This window comes from Apus apus, chromosome 4 (genome assembly GCF_020740795.1).
Source record: "Apus apus isolate bApuApu2 chromosome 4, bApuApu2.pri.cur, whole genome shotgun sequence".
Classification (NCBI taxonomy): Eukaryota; Metazoa; Chordata; class Aves; order Apodiformes; family Apodidae; genus Apus; species Apus apus.
The window spans coordinates 112,805,158-112,825,123 of NC_067285.1; the positions used below are offsets into that span (position 1 = coordinate 112,805,158).

Genomic DNA, 19,966 nt, shown 5'->3' on the forward strand with positions numbered 1-19,966 from the left:
AGGACTGCAGGGAGACAAGTCCCACCACCACTTAATAGAGCTTTAAAGTCGAAACGACCAAAAGATTTACACCACAATAAGGAAACCAGACTTTGGTTTGGTTTGGTTTGTTTTTTAAAAGAAGGATACATCACTTAGTGTGTTTTTCAAGCTCGCTGGACATCATACTGAAGCACTGTGAAGCTGTCAGAGAAATCATAGACCTTCTTCCTGTTGTCAGGACATGCTTTTACGGAGGCAATCAGCCACAAATGATGGATACACATCACTTGTCTGGGAAGGAACTGCAAAAACCCAACCTCCATCACTGTCTTTGCCCACTGGTCACTGCCCTGACGAGGGGGCTCTTGGACTTTCTCTCCAACCATGAAGGAAACTTGATGTTCATCTGTTTTTCCTTTTTTCCAGAGCTGCAGTGAGGTGAAATGGGGTCACTGGTGTGACTGCTCTGACGTGCAAACCCGGACATGAAGGAGCTCAGTGTGTAAAACACAATCACGTTGGTGGAAAGAGTTTGTAGAAGCTGGGATGGCAGGAGGGCTCAGATCTACAGCAGAGCTTACAGCTGCTGTCATGACCAATAGAGAAGTCCAGCCAGTGTCTTCTTTACATGGTAATGTGTGTCCTCCACAGACCTTAGAGCCCTTTTTGAAGGTGGAGACCCACAGTCTTACCAAGTTTTTAGGGGCTTTTTTTTTGTGTTTGGGTGGGAGGGTTGCTTTTTCCTGTTGTGGTTTCTTTTGTTACCAGAGGGAGAGACTGAGGCACAGAAAGGTGGTGTGACTTGCCCACAGTTGGTGGTAGACCTTGAACCCCCACCCTGGTCTTGCTCACGGCTTCCCAGCTCCCACCTGGAGCAGGGTGAGAAGGGAGAGTTGCCCACTTGTTCCCAAGGCAAGGAGACCTGCAGCTCCTCCTGGGGAGGGGGAGAGAAAAAGGGTGTCACTCTCAGCAGAGATGTCTGGAAGGGGGACAATGGCACCCGGGGCTTCTGCCAGTGCTGAGGAGCAAGGGACCCGAAATGGAGAGGCAGGAGTCTGTTGGTCAGGCACTGAGGGAGAGGACATGGCCCTAGAGGATGCATTCGTGCCTCTCTGTCGCCTTCAGAGCCTCGTGCATGCTGGCAGCCGAGAGCCTCCTGTTGATGTTCCTGTACCTGCACCTCAGGAGGTTCCAGAAAGTAGTCCTCAGGTCTCGGTTAAAGAAAGCATAGATCAAGGGGTTGATGAGGGAGTTGGTGTACCCCAGCCAGAGCAGGGTCCTCTCCAGCCTCAGGGGCATGCAGCTGCAGCGGATGCCGCAGATGAAGGGCCGAGCCGTGGACATCAGGAAGAAGGGCAGCCAGCAAAAGGTGAAGGCCCCTACGATGATGCCGAGGGTCCTGGCTGCTTTCTGCTCCCGTTTGAAGATGGAGATGTTCTTGCGGTCTTGCCGGAGCAGCTTGGAGAGCGTGGCACATTCCTCCGCGGCTTTGGTCCGCTTGGAGCTGTGGTGGCCCCGGCTGGAGGCCTCCAGGCAGTAGACACCTTCCTCTTCCAGGTGCTTGGGGAAGTTCATGAAGCGGTGCTTCTCGGCGCTGGTCTTGGCAGCCTTGTAGATCCGGGTGTACATGACCAGCATGACGGCCATGGGGATGTAGAAGGCGACCCCCGTGGAGTAAACCGTGTACCCGAAGTCCTGGCTGATGAGGCAGACTCTTTCCACCGTGACGTTCTTGGCCCAGCCGAAAAGGGGAGGGAGGGTGATGGAGGCTGACAGGAGCCAAACGATGAAGACCATCTTGGCCATCAGCTTCCCGTTCTGTCTCACGGGGTAGGTCAGCGGCCGGGTGATCCCCAGGTACCTGGAAGAGGGGCCAAAGGGTTAGGAGGGGCAGAAGGCGTGAGTGCTGTTGGGTGGTTTTCGTCCCTAGCCAGCTGTTGAAGCTTCATCACAGGAGAATTTCAGGACAAGAAACGAATTCCCCCAGTGGAAGCTGCTGCATCTTCTGCGGGATGCATGTCACACCCCTGGAGCTCTCCTGAGCCCAAACACCCTGCTTTGGCTGTTCCCCACTGCTTTCTGACAACCACCCCACGTGTGACAGGAGGTGTCACGTCACTGCTCAGAGCAGTGCGAGCACCACGTGGGTTCCTGGGGAGTAAAAATGGTTCAGAAAGCTCAGTTTTCAGGGAATCATGGAAGGGTTTGGGTTGGAAGGGACCTTCAAGACAATCTCGTTCCCTCTCCTGCCACAGGCAGGAAACATCTGCCACTAGACCTTGTTGCTCAAAGTTCCATCCACGACTCAAGGATGCGTCTGGATGGGGACAGAGAGCAAAGCTAGGGATCAGGTGATGGACTGAGGTGCAAGTCTGGCAGATGTTGACCCACACCTTCTTCCATCTGACGGGCTGTGTGTTTGTATCTTGCAGCCCTGGCACCCATGGGAGACACCACTGTCAGCAGATCACCCCCTCACTTCCCTATCCATCCAGCTTGCACTGTGAGGACAAACCTACAGGTTCCTGCAACGTCTTCTGGAGATCATAGAATGGTTTGGGTTGGAAGGGAACTTGTAGATCATCTAGTTCCAACCCAGCTCTGGAAAGTAAGACAGGAGTAAGACAAACAGCTGGAGCAGTTTGCTCCCTTGCATGGCCCATAGCTCCTCAAGTGCTGGTGTCCACCCCTCCCTGGGGAGTAAAATGAAAGGAGCTCTGAGCAGGAGTTCCCATAAGCATGTGGTGACCCACATATTCAGCAGTCCTGATGCCTGGAGTTAGGAGTTACCTTGTTAGCTTGGCTGGAAAGAGCTGGAGACTGCATGACCCACCAGCTCCTGGATAGACTATGGGATGTGATGTTGAATCCTCCCAAGCCTTGGCTGAGAGAGGTCATCTGACTGGAAAATGGTGTTAGTTGGGAAATTACCACTGGAGCTAAGGAGTCAGTATGGAGTTGGCCATGGCCAGCTCCTCCTGCTGAAGAACTTCTGCCTCCTGTTCAGACCCAATCGTTCCAGCAAAAGCTTCTGGCTGTCAGATGAGTTCTTTTCGTGTTACAGCCTTTGTGATTCAACCTGCCGGTTGTCAGGAATTTCCAGGCATTTTCAGACAGGGTCACATCACCTCTTGAGTGTTTTGGGGATGCTGCATCAGTCCAGAGAGGTGGTGGGAACAGTGTGTCCTGGGTGGCATCAAAAGAAGTGTGGCCAGCAGGGCCAGGGAGGAGATTCCGTCCCTCTGCTCTGCTCTGGTGAGACCCCACCTGGAATACTGTGTACAGTTCTGGGGCCCTCAGCACAGGAAGGGCATAGACCTGTTGGACAGGGTCCAGAGAAGGGTCACCAAGATGATCAAAGGCCTGGAGCAGCTCTGCTCTGGAGACAGGCTGGGAGAGTTGGGGTGTTCAGCCTGGAGAAGAGAAGGCTCCAGGGAGACCTGAGAGCACCTTCCAGTGCCTGAAGGGGCTCCAGGAAAGCTGGGGAGGGGCTTGGGACAAGGGCAGGGAGGGATGGGATGAGGGGAAAAGGTTTCAAACTAGAAGATGGGAGATTTAGATGAGATATAAGGGAGAAATTCTTGACTATGAGGACAGTGAGATCCTGGCCCAGGTTGCCCAGAGAAGCTGTGGCTGCCCCATCCCTGGCAGTGTTGAAGGGCAGGTTGGATGGGGCTTGGAGCAACCTGGGCTGGTGGGAGGTGTCCCTGCCCATGCAGAGGGGTTGGAACTGGATGATCTTTAAGGTCCTTTCCAACCTTAACGATTCTATGATTCTATCTATGGGAACAGCAGCTCTATGGAGATGTTTTGCTGAAAGCTTGTCCAGGGAAGAGCAGGCTTTTCTGCCAGAAGAACAATTTCTGCAGAGAATTTCACTTCTGGTTGTACTGTTATTTCTCCCCGACAATCGGTCTCACTGGAGGTGTTAGGAGATGTTTTCTTCCCTGTTTCCCTTTTGCAGATTCTCCTCCAAGATTGGAAGAAGAAGGAAATAAAAGAACAATAATCCAATTCCTCCTCCCTTCCTGGCTGCAAAATAAATTCAAAGCCCTGACTCTGTGATAAACTGAATTTGAATTAATTCACTGAGTTATTCTTGTCCTGTTTTTCTCCTCCCAGGCAAAGCTCTCCATGACCATTGATGCTGCTGGAACACCAGGAAGTGGTACAGGCTGAAGAACAACACTCATGGATGCAAAGGCAACACAACCTCTCAGGAAAGGGCTTTTCACCCCACCACCCTGTGGGTCTCTGTCTGTGAAGGCTGAGACCTGATGAGATGGAGATGGACAACAGAGCTAGTTTTGGTGCTGTCCTTCTAAAAGGACAGATGGACTGAATCCATCTGACTTGGGCCAAGTACAGTGAGAAGTGATGAGCCTGGATCAAAGGTCATAGAATCATGGAATAGCTTGGGCTGGAAGGGACATGTAAAGGCTCCCTGGAGCCTTCTCTTCTCCACGCTGAGCACCCCAGCTCTCCCAGCCTGTCTCCAGAGCAGAGCTGCTCCAGCCTTTGGATCATCTCTGTGGCCTCCTCTGGACTCTCTCCAACAGCTCCATGTCTTTCCTGTACTGAGGAGCCCAGAACTGAACCCAGTCCTGCAGGGGGGGGTCTCACCAGAGCAGAGCAGAGGGGACAATCCCCTCCCTGGCCCTGCTGGTCACGCTGCTGGTGACACAGCCCAGGACACAGTTGGTTTCTGGGCTCCAACACACACTGCTGGCTCATGTTGAGCTTCTCATCCACTATCACCCCCAAGTCCTTCTCCTCTGGGCTGCTCTCAGTCCCCTCACCCCCAGTCTGTACTGGTCCTGGGGGTTGCCCTGACCCAGGTGCAGGACCTTGCACTTGGCCTTGTTGAACTCAGACTGATGGGTTGGGAGCAGCTTGGAGGGATGGTGCCAAATGCCCTCCTGCTGCAGGAAGGGACTTTGGAGGGAGAACACACTCCATGTCCCCTGGGCTGGGAGAAAACCGTGCCCTGCTGTAACAACTCCTAACTCAGCACCCCAAAATCACTTCTTTTTATAACCAAGCCAAGAACTTTGCAAATTAATATACACTGTGATGCATGACACCCTTCATTATTACTGTTATTAATTATTATTATTATTCTATTACTGGGTTTCCTTGAGAAGACGATCCACTCAGGATTTGCTGAAACCTGAAGGAATTTACACCCTGGCCAAGCAAAAGGCAGAGTGACAAGATGTAAAAAGCAGGCAAAGCTGACACGTTTCATCTGGGAGCTCCTCGTGCAGCCACTGCTGGAGGAAACGGGGCCTTTCTGAGGTCTTTACTGGTAATTTTGGTGAGAACAGGAAGACCTCCAAATAGGCCAGTGGATACAGGGGGGGAGGAAGGCAGGATTGCACAGCAATGCAATGAAATTCAAATCAGTTTCTATTGCTTTTATCCTTCTTTTCTCTTGTAATGTGTGTGTTGCTGTTAATCAAGTTTAGAGGCACTCAGGTAGCAGGAGCCATTTCCCAGGGCAGTGATTTAGGGGGGGCTCTTTGTGCCACGTTGCAGGACCCCCAGCCCTGCAGAGCTGATGGTGGAATCCCTCAGTCCTTGGGCCATCAAATCCTGCCATGTCCTTGCTCAGCCCTGGCCATGGGGCAGGAGATCTGCCCCAGGGTGGGCTCCACCATCAACCCCATGGATTAACCAGGTCAGTTCACTTATTCTACACCCAGCAGGAATCGATGGATCTTGTTGCCAGGGATTAAATAATAATAATAATAATAATAATAATAATAATAATAATAATAATAATAATAATAATAATAATAATAATAATAATAATAATAATAATACCCCAACAAAACCAAACCAAACCTCTCCAAGGTGCCCCTTTAGGGTGAAGATGGGACAAGGGGAAAGTGTTTCAAGCTGGAAAAGGAAAGATTTAGGTTGGACATGAGGAGGAAATTCTTTGCTGTGAGGGTGGTGAGACCCTGGCCCAGGTTGCCCAGGGAAGCTGTGGCTGCCCCATCCCTGGCAGTGTTGAAGGGCAGGTTGGATGGGGCTTGGAGCAACCTGGGCTGGTGGGAGGTGTCCCTGCCCATGCAGGGGGGTTGGAACTGGATGGTCTTGAAGGTCCCTTCCAACCCAAACCAGTCTGGGATTCTATGATTCTGTCTCCATCCTGTAGCTGGCAAACTGGGAAAGGACAAATTTCCACCCACACAGGATAGCTGAGCCCAAAGGAGCTCAGAATTGGGGTTTCCTGGACCCCACTGCTTTACCACAACCCCATGTCTCCTCAGGGCCTCAGCTCTGCATCTCTCTTCCCAGCTGACCCCGTGCCTGCCCCATCCTGCTGAAGGAGAAAAAACCCCCAGATGGAGAATATAAAGGGCAGCTGGAGGCTGCAGCTCCCTGTGGTTTCATGTCCCTGCCCAAGACAGGGGTGGTGGGAGCATCCCAGAGATGCATCCCAGCCTGGGATACGTTCAGATGAAGGACACAGCAAGATGCAGTGCAGGATTTATCCCACCAGCTCTTTTGGGAGGCACCCTTTTCACTGAGGACGATGCCAAGTTGGAGCATTTAATCTGATTTCAGGCAAGAAACACCTTTTTTTGTTTGTTTAAGGGAGAGTCTCAGGGGAGCTGCCTGGGAAAGGGATGGAGATTTTTTTCCTCCACTAGGAAAACCTGAAGTGATGTGTGGGGTATGGGGGAGCTTCTTTTTTCAGCTGCTTGGCACTTTTATGGAGAGCTTCCACAGAAGCTGAACAGCCAAAATGTTTTTTTTTCTTGTTGTGCTTTTGTTTTTGGTTCGTGGCAATAAAAAATCCATAGCATTGGCAGGCTTTTATGGAAGAAAAATGGACAAGAAAGATGGATTTTTTCCAGCGTTTTTCTATTTTGATTTAAAAGAAAATCAATCAGACTTCCCTTCAGAAGAGATTGGTTCTTACCAGCTTCAATCAAGAGGCTTTTAGAAAGTGCTCTGCATTAATAACCAGTAATAGCAGCCTACATTTTAATTGTACCTTCATCTTGGGCAAGCCAAGCATCTTTCATATCTAAGCTAACAAAAACACGTGGACTCTTCAGCCACCAGTACAATCACCACCTCTTCCTTGGCAGAAGAAGGCACCTGCCTATCAGTGCTGGCCAAGTTGGAATTCAGGACAGAACAAGAGGAGGTACTGGCCAGAAGACTGAGGAAGGTGATTTTCCCCTTCTACTCTGCTCTTGTGAGACCCCACGTGGAGAACTGTGCCCAGTTCTGGAGACCCCAGCACAAGGAGGACATGGAGCTGTTGGAGAGTCCAGAGGAGGCCACGGAGATGCTCAGAGGGCTGGAGCAGCTCTGCTCTGGAGACAGGCTGGGAGAGTTGGGGTGTTCAGCCTGGAGAAGAGAAGGCTCCAGGGAGACCTTAGAGCACCTTCCAGGGCCTGAAGGGGCTCCAGGAAAGCTGGGGAGGGGCTTGGGACAAGGGCAGGGAGGGGTGGGACATGGGTGAATGGCTTTAAACTGGAAGAGGGGAGATTTAGGTGAGACATGAGGAAATTCTTCACTATGAGGGTGGTGAGACCCTGGCCCAGGTTGCCCAGGGAAGCTGTGGCTGCCCCATCCCTGGCAGTGTTGAAGGGCAGGTTGGATGGGGCTTGGAGCAGCCTGGGCTGGTGGGAGGTGTCCCTGCCCATACAGGGGGGTTGGAACTAGATGATCTTGAAGGTCCTTTCCCAACCCAAACCAGTCTATCATTCCATAAATCTAGGATTTGAGGGAAGGAGAAAGGGAAGAGAAGGGAAGTGGAAAGCAAAGAGGAAAAGGAAGGAATAAGGAAAGGGAATTTTTCAAAGCAAAGCCCATCTGCTCAGCGTGTATCTCCTTGCTGCTCAAGAGGCAGCTCTGACGTGTCACTACTTCATTTCTTCCCTCTAGCAGGGCCAGACCTCTGCCAGCTCCCGATGCACCTGCTTTTTTTAGGCTTTTTATTACCACAGAGCGAGTTCAGCAGCAGTGCTGGCCCTTCTCTGCTGGCCTGGCAGGGATCTCCTCTGTGTCCAGCAGCTCCGAGCTGTGCCAGCCTGAGGAGCAGAGGGCATTTCAGGGTGGGGGCTGGGGCAGGAGCTGCTGTTTGCTCCAGGGGCATCACATCCCCTGGCGGCAGCAGGATTTTCTCTGTCCTCTCTGCTTTCTCACCGGGTTTCACACCTGGGGAGGGTGGTGGAGCTGCAGGCAGGTGTCTCGTGGGGTGTCTCATCCCCTGAGCTGCTCAGCACCCACCAGCCTGGCCCAGTGGGGTCAATGTGAACCTAAAGAGGAACCAGCAGACGTCAGGCCTGGCCCCGGCTCATCAGCGCCGGGTCCCTAATGACGCAGCTGCTGTAATTAGAGCCACGGGGGTGCTGACTTGTCCCAGCCTTGCCTGTTTGCCAGGCAGGCCTTTCCCTCCCGACCCCAGGTGAAGGAGCTGAAGCCAGCAGATCCTCACAAACGCCTGCACTGGGCTAAGCCAGGGATTTCAGGGACGTGGGATGGGGTGGGAGAAGCTGCCGACAGCCTCAGCCAAGGGGTGAGTCCAGGCAGCAGCAGAGCGTCCTGTAGGACTGGGCTCCAGAAGCTCCATCACCTGGATTTTCAAAGGGCGTACGTTTTTGTTTTGTTTTGTTGGATAATTTCATGGTCTAACCTCCTTCCAGGAAGCAGGTCGGGTGACGGAGCTGACCTCTAGGCTCTGTTCCTCAAGCCAAGGAAGAACAATGGGAAGTAGCTGCCTGGAGCTGGGAGCAAGTCACTTAGGGAAGTTAGGTGAGAACGCACCTTAAGCCCAGCTCCTCCAAAGACACTGAGGCACCTAATCCCTACAGAAAACCCTCAGCCACCCCATGCACCTGGAGAACACAAAGCAGCACTTATCCAACCAGCACCATACCCAGCCAGGGCTCAACCTCCAGGGACACCCTTCCACTCGGCAGCCGGCGGGCGCCTCGTCCTCCCTTACCTGTCCACGCTGATGATGCACAAGGTCATGATGGAGGCCGTGCAGCACGTGACGTCCATGGCGATGAAGACGTTGCAGAAAACCTTCCCAAAGAGCCACTCTCCCCCCAGCAGGTCGGTGATGGTGACGAAGGGCATGACGGCGAAGGCCACCGACAGGTCAGCGGCGGCGAGGGACACCACCAGGTAGTTGGAAGGTTGCCGGAGCTTCTTGACGATGCAGACGGAGATGATGACCAGCCCGTTGCCAGCGATGGTCATGAGGATGATGATGGAGAGGACAGCTCCAATGACCACCTTCTCCGTCTCCCCATAGGGCAGGATCTCCTCGGCACAGTCCGTCAGGTTGGTGAGGTTGGAGGAGGACGGCGGGTCTGGCTCGGCTGGGGTGGAGAGTTCCTCAGGCATGGATGGATTCGGGAGCGGTTTCCCAGCTGGGTGCTGCTGCTCTGCCTCCTCCACCAAGAGAAGGGGGTGCTCCAGAAACCTTCTGGGGCTGGCCCTCAGCAACATGCTCCGAGCTCACCGCAGCGGGCGGCGGCACCAGGTGTCTCCCGGCAATGACACCTCCGGTGAGGAACCAGAACAGTTGGTCACAAACAGGCTAAGACAATGAAACATCACCCACCATCACCCTCTCCTCTAGCTCGTGGCTCCCAAAGCTCTGTCTGGATCTCAGGTTCTCAGCAAGAAGCTGCTTCCCAACTCTTCCTACCGCCGTGATCCGTCTCCTGGAAGGCACGGGGTTGGCTGGAGGGAGCTGGTCTCTGCTCTGAGAGGAGCACAGGCTGCCTGGTGCTGCTCCAGGAGGACAGACCTCGGCAGCTGGTGGTCGCCGCCGTGTTTCTTGCTCCTTCCTGCTGGGCTCTGACTTGGCCCGCCCCAGCCCCAAAGCTTCCAGGCGCCGGGATCCCGCGCACCTTCCCCGCGTGTGGGTAGAGCAGAGCGTGCGACCATCAGGCAGGTGACAGCCACAAGCCCCTGCTCGCACGTCTCCTGCCTGCCTCAGCACACCGACTCCAAAGCTGCCGCTGCAGCCCCTGCCCGGGCTGTCTCACCCACCCCTCCGCACACCCACGGGAGCTGGGAAGGGGCGGGGGGGGGGGGGGGAATCCTGCCCATCCCATCACACCCCCCACCCCAGGGTACCAGGCACAGCCAGGGCATCCCAAGCCCTGCCTGCAGCTGCCACCAGCATCCCCAGCCCAGGCACCCGGGGAGCAGCCGCTCTGCTCCCACCCCACATCCCCCTCCCCGGTTATTCACCCCGGTGAGGATTTCCCAACCATCCATCCACCGGGAAACTTCAGGGCAGGGCTCTCCCCCCATACACACACCTCCCCCAGCACAACCTGCTTCCTCTTCTTTCATTTTTTTTGCTCCAAATCCCCTTTTTCTTTCTCCTGGAAGGGGAGTTGAGCCGGAACCGAAGCAGCATTGATACTCCCCCCCCCCCCACTCTTCCTCCTCTCCTTTGGGGAAGCACAACCCGCTCCCCCTTCCCTCCCCGAAGCTGGGGTGATGGGGGTGTCAGCCTTACCTGTGCCGAGGGGGTGAGACATCCTCCAGGCGAGCTCCTGCGAGCTCCGGGCAGGCGAGGAAGCAAAGAGCCACCACCCCTGGAGCATCCTCCTCCCCTCCCCGCTCCCTCCTCCTCCCCTCGCCTCTCCCGGCCAGGGACCCAGATGGTCCCCGGCTCCCTCGGAGCCCCAGGGAGGAGCAAAGCAGCGGGAGGGTAGTGGGGGGGGTGAGGGTCCCGCCCCCACCCCAGCCCTGCAGAGATGCGGGGGGAGCCTGCGGGGAGCGGGAAGGAGAGGCTGGAAGTTGGGGAGATGCCTTTGAGCGCGCTCCCGCAGCGCAGACACCGGCAGCTTCCAGAGCATCCTTCCCCCCCCCCTCTTATGTATTATTTTTCCCCTTATTATTGTACAGGAGAGGGTTTCTTCCCCGGCTCCATTCATCCAGGGGCACGGGTTAGCGGTGGTCTCGGCAGCGCTGGGGGAACGGTTGGATTTGATGATCTTAAAAGGTCTTTTTCCACCCGAAAAAAAACGAGGCTGGGATTTCTCTGTTACGGTTTTTTCCACCCCCAGTGCTTGCAGGAGGTCCCAGGTTCATCCAGCTCCACGCTAAGGAAGCAGCCAACAGCCAGGGTAGAGGCAGGTCCCTAAGGATGAGCCTTTCCCTCGTCCTAGTAAAAAAACCCAAGCAGGGAGAACAAACCGACCAGGCAGGACCACAAGAGATCCAGAGGCATTTCCCTCTCTGCCAAAGGTTTCACGGGCACTCGGGTGCTGGGATTGCTCCGGGGCTTCCACCCAGGACATCAGACAGCAGCTGCTCCCTCCTCCCTGGGCAGAGCAGACTCATCTCCTCCTGCACTGCTTGCTCCTAGAGGCACATCTCCGGGGAGCTCAAGCCCATCTGCTGCCTCCCCAGGGGGACCCTGTGGGGCTTCTCCCCTTGTGTGGAAGCCCCATCCTGCACCCCTGGGGATGGTGGGGGTGCAGGCAGGAGAGGGGCAGGCAGGAGAGGGCAGGCAGGAGAAGTGCAGGCAGGGGAGGGGCAGGCAGGAGAGGTCAGGCAGGAGAAGTGCAGGCAGGAGAGGTGCAGGCAGAAGTGCAGGCAGGAGAAGTGCAGGCAGGAGAAGTGCAGGCAGGAGGAGGGCAGGCAGGAGGAGGGCAGGCAGGAGGAGGGCAGGCAGGAGAGGGCAGGCAGGAGGAGGGCAGGCAGGAGGAGGGCAGGCAGGAGGGCAGGCAGGAGAAGTGCAGGCAGAAGTGCAGGCAGGAGAGGGGCGGGCAGGAGAGGTCGGGCAGGAGAGGTGCAGGCAGGAGAGGGCAGGCAGGAGGAGGGCAGGCAGGAGGAGGGCAGGCAGGGGAGGGGCAGGCAGGAGGAGGGCAGGCAGGAGGGCAGGCAGGAGAGGGCAGGCAGGAGAGGGGGAGGCAGGAGAGGGGCAGGCAGGAGAGGGGCAGGCAGGAGAGGGGCAGGCAGGAGAGGGCAGGCAGGAGGAGGGCAGGCAGGAGGAGGGCAGGCAGGAGAGGTCAGGCAGGAGAGGTCAGGCAGGAGAGGGGCAGGCAGGAGAGGTGCAGGCAGAAGTGCAGGCAGGAGAAGTGCAGGCAGGAGAAGGGCAGGCAGGAGAAGGGCAGGCAGGAGGAGGGCAGGCAGGAGGAGGGCAGGCAGGAGGAGGGCAGGCAGGAGAGGGCAGGCAGGAGGAGGGCAGGCAGGAGGAGGGCAGGCAGGAGAAGTGCAGGCAGGAGAGGGGCGGGCAGGAGAGGTCGGGCAGGAGAGGTGCAGGCAGGAGAGGGCAGGCAGGAGGGCAGGCAGGAGAAGTGCAGGCAGAAGTGCAGGCAGGAGAGGGGCGGGCAGGAGAGGTCGGGCAGGAGAGGTGCAGGCAGGAGAGGGCAGGCAGGAGAGGGCAGGCAGGAGAGGGCAGGCAGGAGAGGGGCAGGTAGGAGAGGGGCAGGCAGGAGAGGGGCAGGCAGGAGAGGGGCAGGCAGGAGAGGGGCAGGCAGGCAGCTCCAGAGCTGCTTGCAGGGCTCAGAAAATGTTTCTTGCTTCCCTGCCCCACACTAAGCACGTGGTGCAGCTCCATCCCTGCTGCCACCAGCTCCTTCACCCACCCCAGGGCTGTGCAAACACCTTCCAGGCCTCCTGGGGAGAGCACAAAGGGCTGATGATGGGAAAAAGAAAAAACACCCCAAAACAAACCCACCTTTAAATCTTGGGGCTGCAGAGCACCCCATTTACCTTGGGTCAGAGTCGGCAGCAACCCCAGGAGACTTTTGGAGCAAAGGATTCCTGCAAAAGTACCTCAGTGAAGGAGAGCTCTGGTGAGCTAGACCAGGGCTGGGAGGGCTGTGCATCACACCAGGGTTTCTCCTTTGCTGCTCAAGCAGCACAGTGTGCGTGGGAGGCTGGCTGAAATAGCTTCCTCACCAGGGCAGGGTGAGCTGAAGCTCTTGGCTTTTTGCATTATGTGCATGAAGATGGTTGGTTTTTTTTTTTGGGGGGGGGTTGTTTGTTTGGTGGTTGTTGTTTTTTCCCCAGCCCTTTGGAAGTGGTGACGTGATGGGGCTGACACAGAGGCACAGCCTGCACAGCCCAGCCCCTGCCTGACCAGGGGAACAAAGGCCACTCTGAACTCACCAGGACTTGGCTGGAAAAAGACACCCAGGGTGTCCAAAGAGACAGGGGGACCTACAGAACACCCTGCTGCAGGACCGAAAGGTTTTGCTGCCTCAAAATGCAGACAAACTCACTCAAGAAGGAAACAATTCCCTAAGGATCAGCTGTCAGGTGCCAGGGCAGTCTGTCACCAGATCAAAGAATCATGGAATCATTTAGGTTGGAAAAGACCTTTAGGATCATCCAGTCCAACCATTCCCCCAGCCCTGCCAAGGCCACCACTGCCCCATGTCCCTCAGCACCACATCTACAGGGCTTTGAAACCCCTCCAGGGATGGGGACTCCACCCCTGCCCTGGGCAGCCTGGGCCAGGGCCTGACAACCCTTTGGGGAATAAATTGTTCCCAAGATCTAATCTAAACCTCCCCTGGCACAACCTGAGATGCCGGGAGAGTTCCAGAAAAACCATCTGAACAGGAGCTGCCAACTCCTACTCTGCTTTCCACCTCCAGGACTGGGGTTGGCCAGGAAGGATACAGGATGGAGGACAAACAGAAGAGGTTTTTCCAGCTTCCCTGGAGACTGCCTTTGGGAGCAGAGCTCAGGGAGCAGCTCCTCTGCATTAGCAAAGAGACACAGGAAGGGATTTTTTTTTTCCCCCCTCTCAAGGCATTGCTGGGAAGCAGTTGGCTTGTGCATAGTGGCCAAGTTCATGTCCTGGCAGAGGGTGGAGGGAGAGAAGATGCTTATGAAGGTGATTAACTTCATGAGCCCTTTGCTCTGGCTGAAGTTTATCTATGGCAGAGCCCCAAAATCCTGCAACAGCTTCAGGAGCAGAGTTAACAACAGAATCACAGACTGGGTTGGTTTAGAAGGGACCTGAAAGATCATCCAGTCAAAATCCCCCTGCATGGGCAGGGACACCTCCCACCAGCCCAGGTTGCTCCAAGCCCCATCCAACCTGCCCTTCAACACTGCCAGGGATGGGGCAGCCACAGCTTCCCTGGGCAACCTGGGCCAGGGTCTCACCACCCTCATAGTGAAGAATTTCTTCCTCATGTCTCATCTAAATCTCCCCTCTTTGATCTTAAAGCCACCTCCTTTGTCCTATCACTCCATACTCCTCTTTAAATTAACCTCCCTCTCTTCTATCCCAACCCCATTCCTTTAGGATACAACCTGTATCTTCTCCCTTCTGAAACCCCTGTTGTGCTGGGGGTTCCAGAGGAGGGTATCCCCCTTTCCAGGGAGAATGAGCTGCTCTGATAAAATGAGGAGCAGCAAAATCCCTGGAAAAGGAAGAGCAATGAGCTGCTGGCTGGCTCATAGGACATGCACTGAGCAGCTGGAGGGCACGTTCTCTGCACAGGTTGGGGAGGACAGAAGATGCTAATTTTTATGTGAATAATAAGAATTCTTCTTCTTCTCCCTAAAACTCTTAGTGCAGCATTTCTCCAGCTACAGGCCATGATGACCTTGTTAAGACGTTTGCTCCTGGGACAGGCTGGGAAGTGTTAATTGCAGTTAATGGCCATTAGGGCAGGAAATGGCCAGCACACCTTAGCTGAGCTGCTAACCACAGCTTTCTGTCTTTGGCTGAGAGGAAAGCAGGGGTTTGGAGGAGCAGGGAGGGTGTTGGAGCAAGGTGGATGAACCCCAAAGAAAACTGTCCTTGCAAGATAAAGCTGAAGACCCCAAAATAGCCAGAGTTTTCCCCCTGCAACTTCAGGCAGGCAAGAGATGAACAAAATCCTCCTCCCCTGTCATGAAGGCAACGCTCACATCCATTCTTCCACCTTCATGTACAAATGACCATTAAAGTGGCTATTTTATTAACTATTGATTGTTAATATTACACCCTATTAACTCTAACGGCAAGGTAATAGGCACAGTTATTAATATGCAAATTGTAAGAAATCTCATCAGCTCCAAGGTCTCCAGCCTCTCCATGTTTTCAGGAGCAATCTTCCCTGCACCCACAGTGTTGACATTTCTCCCTCTGAGCAAACACAACCTGCCCAGATGGATGAAATGAATCACTGGATGCTATTTGTTTTCAGGGATAATTGCTACGGACTGGTCTTCAGAGATATTCCTGATGAACTGGCCTGTGGAATTTAAACCTTCTCTGATGTGGAAACAACGGGGCTGAAACCAATTCCACAGCAGAGGGAAGTCCAACCAAGTGCAGATACCATGCTGCTTCTCCAGTGGTTTGGATCAGGAATCGTGAAGACCCAGGGGTCTGAGGAACACAAAGTGCTCAAAGCATCACCTCCTCTCCATGGACATGTGTCCCTGTTTCCCTCTGAGGCTTCTGCTTCCTAAAGACAGCCCCATCTCCTCCTGATGAGCACTGAAGCCCAGCTCCCCAGAGGAGTTCACCCAGCAAACACCATCTCCATGTGATGGCAAACGTGGTACCCAAAACACAGCTGGGTCTCAGAGAATGGATCTCCAGACTTGGGGTCCAGCCCAAGGCTGCTGGTCTCCACCTCTCAGTGCCTGCCAGAGCTCTGTGGCAAGTGAACCAGAGCACGAGGGGAAACTGAGGCACGTGAAAGGCTCAAGAAGGCAGCCAAGCTCTGCACTTCAGCTTTCAAACCACACAGCTTCAAAGACCAACCCTCAGTTCTAAAAAGGATAAAGGATGTTTAAAGACAAGACTCTAAATAAGACACTGGACCTTTGATGTGGAAGAATTTCGGTTGGACCAGGGCAAGATCTCCTCTCTGCTCCTCCTCCAAGGCACGTGACCCTCAGCATCCCTCCATCCTGCCACCTCTCTGGTTTCCCTCTGCACCAAAGCAGCCAGGGAAGGAGCTGCCTCCTCTGTAAGGACACAAAGAGCAGGGACACAGAGAGGGGACGGGGAGCAGCTCGTCCCGACGGCGCGTCCGGGGCTCCCTCTGCTGGAGCCGGCACGGGGAGCGGGCAGGGCTCCCCAAGAACCCCACTGTGCCCCGAGACAGGCTGGGAGAGTTGGGGTGTCCAGCCTGGGGAAGAGAAGGCTCCAGGGAGACCTTAGAGCACCTTCCAGTGCCTGAAGGGGCTCCAGGAAAGCTGGGGAGGGGCTTGGGACAAGGACAGGGAGGGATGGGATGAGGGGAAAAGGTTTCAAACTAGAAGATGAGAGATTTAGTTGAGATATAAGGGAGAAATTCTTCACTATGAGGTTGGTGAAACCCTGGCCCAGGTTGCCCAGAGAAGCTGTGGCTGCCCCATCCCTGGCAGTGTTGAAGGGCAGGTTGGATGGGGCTTGGAGCAGCCTGGGCTGGTGGGAGGTGTCCCTGCCCATGCAGGGGGTTGGGATTGGATGATCTTGAAGGTCCCTTCCCACCCAAACCAGTCTGTGAGACTATGGGGAGATGTGCTGCAGGATGTGGATGAGGCTGAGGAACCCCCAGTAGCAAACCCGTTGGTGCTAAAAGGGGGGGGGGGGAAGGTTTGGATAGTGGGGGGGGGGGGCTGATGAAATTAGCAGAGAAAAATGTAAAAGCCTGAAATAAGAGAGGAAAGAGTAGACTATTTGGATGGTTCCTCTGAAGTTTCCAACAGACACCTTCAGCCCTGCAGCTGGAGCTCACAGCTGTAGTCACCCATGTGCCAGACTTTCATTAGCCAGCCAGTATCACTAGTGCTCATTATTTATTCAAATGCACGTCCACGTGCAGCATTTCCACCTCCTGCTCTCCCATCCACCACCTCCAAGAGTTTGGGCAGAGCTGGATATTAAAGCATCTGCAGTGAGGTAGGTGCTGATTTAAGGTTTTTTTGGGGCTCAGACAGAGGGTCATGCAGCACCAAACTGGTCCCATCACCTGGAGGGGGGGGAGTTACACCTGGGGACCATCCACATTCAAGAGGGGGAGAAACAAGTGATGCAGAGCAAGCACTCCTGATCAAACCTTTCACAAAATCCACCAGGATACAGCCCTTTGGAGAGCAGCTGGGAGAGGGAAAGTTGTTTCAGGACATCAGAGGACACCTAGAGCTGGAAACGTGAGCTGTGCCTGCAGAGAGGTGAGCTGGCAGCACTGGGGAACTCTCAGGGTTTCTCCATAGACTTGGAGCAAAACCACCAAAGAAAAACCTTGGAGCAAGCTCCTCCAGCCCACGGCTTTGGGCATGACTGCAGCAGAACACGGGGTGATGGTTTTAAAACAAAAGAGAGTGGATTCAGACTAGGAAGAATTTTTTTTTCACACTGAAGGTGGTGAGACCCTGGCCCAGGCTGCCCAGAGAGGTGGGAGATGCCCCATCCCTGGAAACACTCAAAGACAGGCTGGACAGGGCTCTGATAAACCTGACCTAGCTGAAAACGCCCCTGCTCACTGCAGGGGGTTGGACTGGATGAGCTTTAAAGGTCCCTTCCCACCCAAACCAGAAGGCAGATGCTTTATGCTCCAGGTCTGGGGCCAGGCTAATCTTGCACCCACCAGCTCCCCATGTTGAGCCCTGGTTTCTCCAGGCTTCCTGCTGATACCACCAGGAGAGCATCAGGGATGCGGGCTGAGACCCTTTAGTGTGCTGGGGCAGTGGGCAAGTATTCCAGGTTTGGGAATGAAGCATCTCCTTGCCTTCTGTTGTCTGTCCCCTAGATGGCACCTGGTCTCAGCAGATCAGATCCCTGATGCCATCCAGCAGGTTCTGGTTCCTGGGAAGGCTCGGGGCTGCGAATTGTTTTTGCCAGGGAAACAAACAAACAGAAAACCCACCCAAAAAGGCTAAAGAAAAAAAAAAAAAGCTACAATCACTTGTTCTTGACATACCTGACCCGCTGTTGGCTGCAACGTTGCTTCTGCTTTTCCTTCTGGTCCATCTCCGGGTCCCCAAAGGCAGTGAACTGGGATAACGAGCCCTTTCCCAGCAGCAGATGCACATCTGGGGGCAGCAAGGGAACCCATCGGCTCAGGATCACCCCTTGGTGTCAGGATCAGGCCTTTGTAGGGTGGGGAAGCCCAGGGAGGAACACACCAAGGCCCTTGCCAGGGTAAACCAAGGCAGGACACTGAGAACACAAACGTACTGACCAAGTCCTCGTGTCAGTTTGAGGAAAACCCAGGCACAACCACCCCCAAACCCCTCCTTTTTCCAGCTCCTCCGTACCAAGACACAGTACAGAGACAGGTGGGCACTGACAGTCCCACAGATGGCATCTCTGGGGCCCAGCACCTCTTTGAACAGTTTATCCATCTCGGTTTTGGCCAGTGGATATTTAAGCTCCTCCTGCAAAGCTCCTGGCAGGGCATTGCATGGGTGTCCTGGTAGGAAAGGAAGATCATGGTGGGGGAAAAAAAACATATCCTCATCTGATCCTCTCCTTCCCTGGCTCAGATCTGCACCAAATGCCACTGGCATTGAAGCTGACTATTATTAGACACCTGCTTTAACTGGGGACACTTTGCACCTTGCAGGGTGATGGCCTTGCCAGGCTGCAGGTGCCCACCAGATTAAACCCCACCCAGGGACAGCCAGGTGGTGACAAACACCCTGCCCAGCCTCTCCCTGCTCCCCAGCACCCGTTCCAAGGGGATTGCTGCACCTCCAAGCATTTGTGGTCCTGGAGTAGCACCGAGCTCGTTGCTACTCCTCGCTTCCACCCAAAGGTGCTGCCCAGTCTTCCCAGCTTTCCAGAGCTGCTCCTGTGCACCAAGCACAGACCTAAGGAGAGATCCCCATGGAGAGGGCTGTTCAGAGAGGTGCTAGGCCCAGGTGACCCCATAGCTCTCAGGATGCTTTCAGTGATGGGTTCACAACCCCTTCTTACACATTCCAAGTCTGTTCTTGGGCCTTCCTGCCTGTCCAGGAGGGAGCAGCCTTGGCTAGGAACACACTCTCACTCTCCAGTCATCTTACAAGAAGTGCCCCAGGGGTTCAGGACAATTCCTCCACATACACCAGCCTCCATCACAGACCATGGAGGGGGAACATCTGTCCCATGCCCCACTCCCCTCCCACTCTAAGCTGCTTCTTGCTGCCCAGGCCTTAGTCCTGGCACTAGCTTGAGGATCTCTCTATTTGGCTCCTTTCAGAAGTCCTTTTTTTTTGGGTTGTTTGCCCAGCAAACACAGTCTGAGCACTGCCCAGGGCCCAGCACATCGTGAGGGTCCTTGTGCCAGAGCACAGAGCAGCTCAGGTCCCAGAAATTTCAGGCTACCCACGTGCTCAACACCCCTCCCAAGTTATCCCCACAAGGACTGTTTCTCCCCATATTTCCATGGCACTTCCCATGTTCCAGCTTGTGCCCATTGCCCCTCGTCCTGTCCCTGGGCACTGCTGAGCAGAGTCTGGCTCCATCCTCCTGCACCCACCCTGAGACACTTGCAGGCACTGATAAGGTCTGTCCTCAGCCTTCTCCTCTCCAGGCTGAACAGTCCCAGCTCCCTCAGCTTTTCCTCATCAGGGAAGTGCTCCAACCCCCCAGTCAGCTTCATCACACACATTCCTTCCATTCACAGTGGAGATGCTCAGATGCTACAAGTATTGGGGATTCCAGAAGCATCTCAGCTACAGGGATCCCCCCTGGTCCCCAGAGCAACACATCAGCTCAAACACTGCTGGAAGCTAAAGTTTAAACAAAGGAGACTAATCAGGCACAAAGTAGAAATATATAAACAGTATAGCTCTTTTTATTTTGTTTTTAAATACAGAGTTTCCTTAGGCAATAAAGGAATTCCCTTCTCCCCACCCCAAGCAACTCTTATCCAAAGAAATAAATCCCTGTAAAATCAACACCAGGTCAAGGCATGTGCTTTAAGAGCATCTTCAGCAAGTGCAGTATCTATAGGCCATCTCTCCCAAAACAGGAACATGTGCTTTCCCTCACTTCAAATAGTTCATAGAATCATTAAGGTTGGAAGGGACCTTAGAGATCACCAAGTTC

The 19,966-nt window shown here is 54.6% G+C and overlaps 1 protein-coding gene across 1 annotated transcript; it reads right to left on the reverse strand.

Moving 5' to 3' along the window:
- Window positions 1-927: 927 nt before the first annotated feature.
- LOC127383811 (5-hydroxytryptamine receptor 7-like) lies at window positions 928-9,469 on the reverse strand. Its single transcript, XM_051617357.1, has 2 exons — window positions 8,957-9,469; window positions 928-1,843 (listed from the first exon to the last, which is right to left on the reverse strand). Exons 1-2 carry the CDS (start codon window positions 9,466-9,468, stop codon window positions 1,072-1,074), a joined length of 1,284 nt encoding a protein of 427 aa, XP_051473317.1. The 5' UTR covers window position 9,469; the 3' UTR covers window positions 928-1,071.
- Between the last annotated feature and the right edge of the window lie 10,497 nt (window positions 9,470-19,966).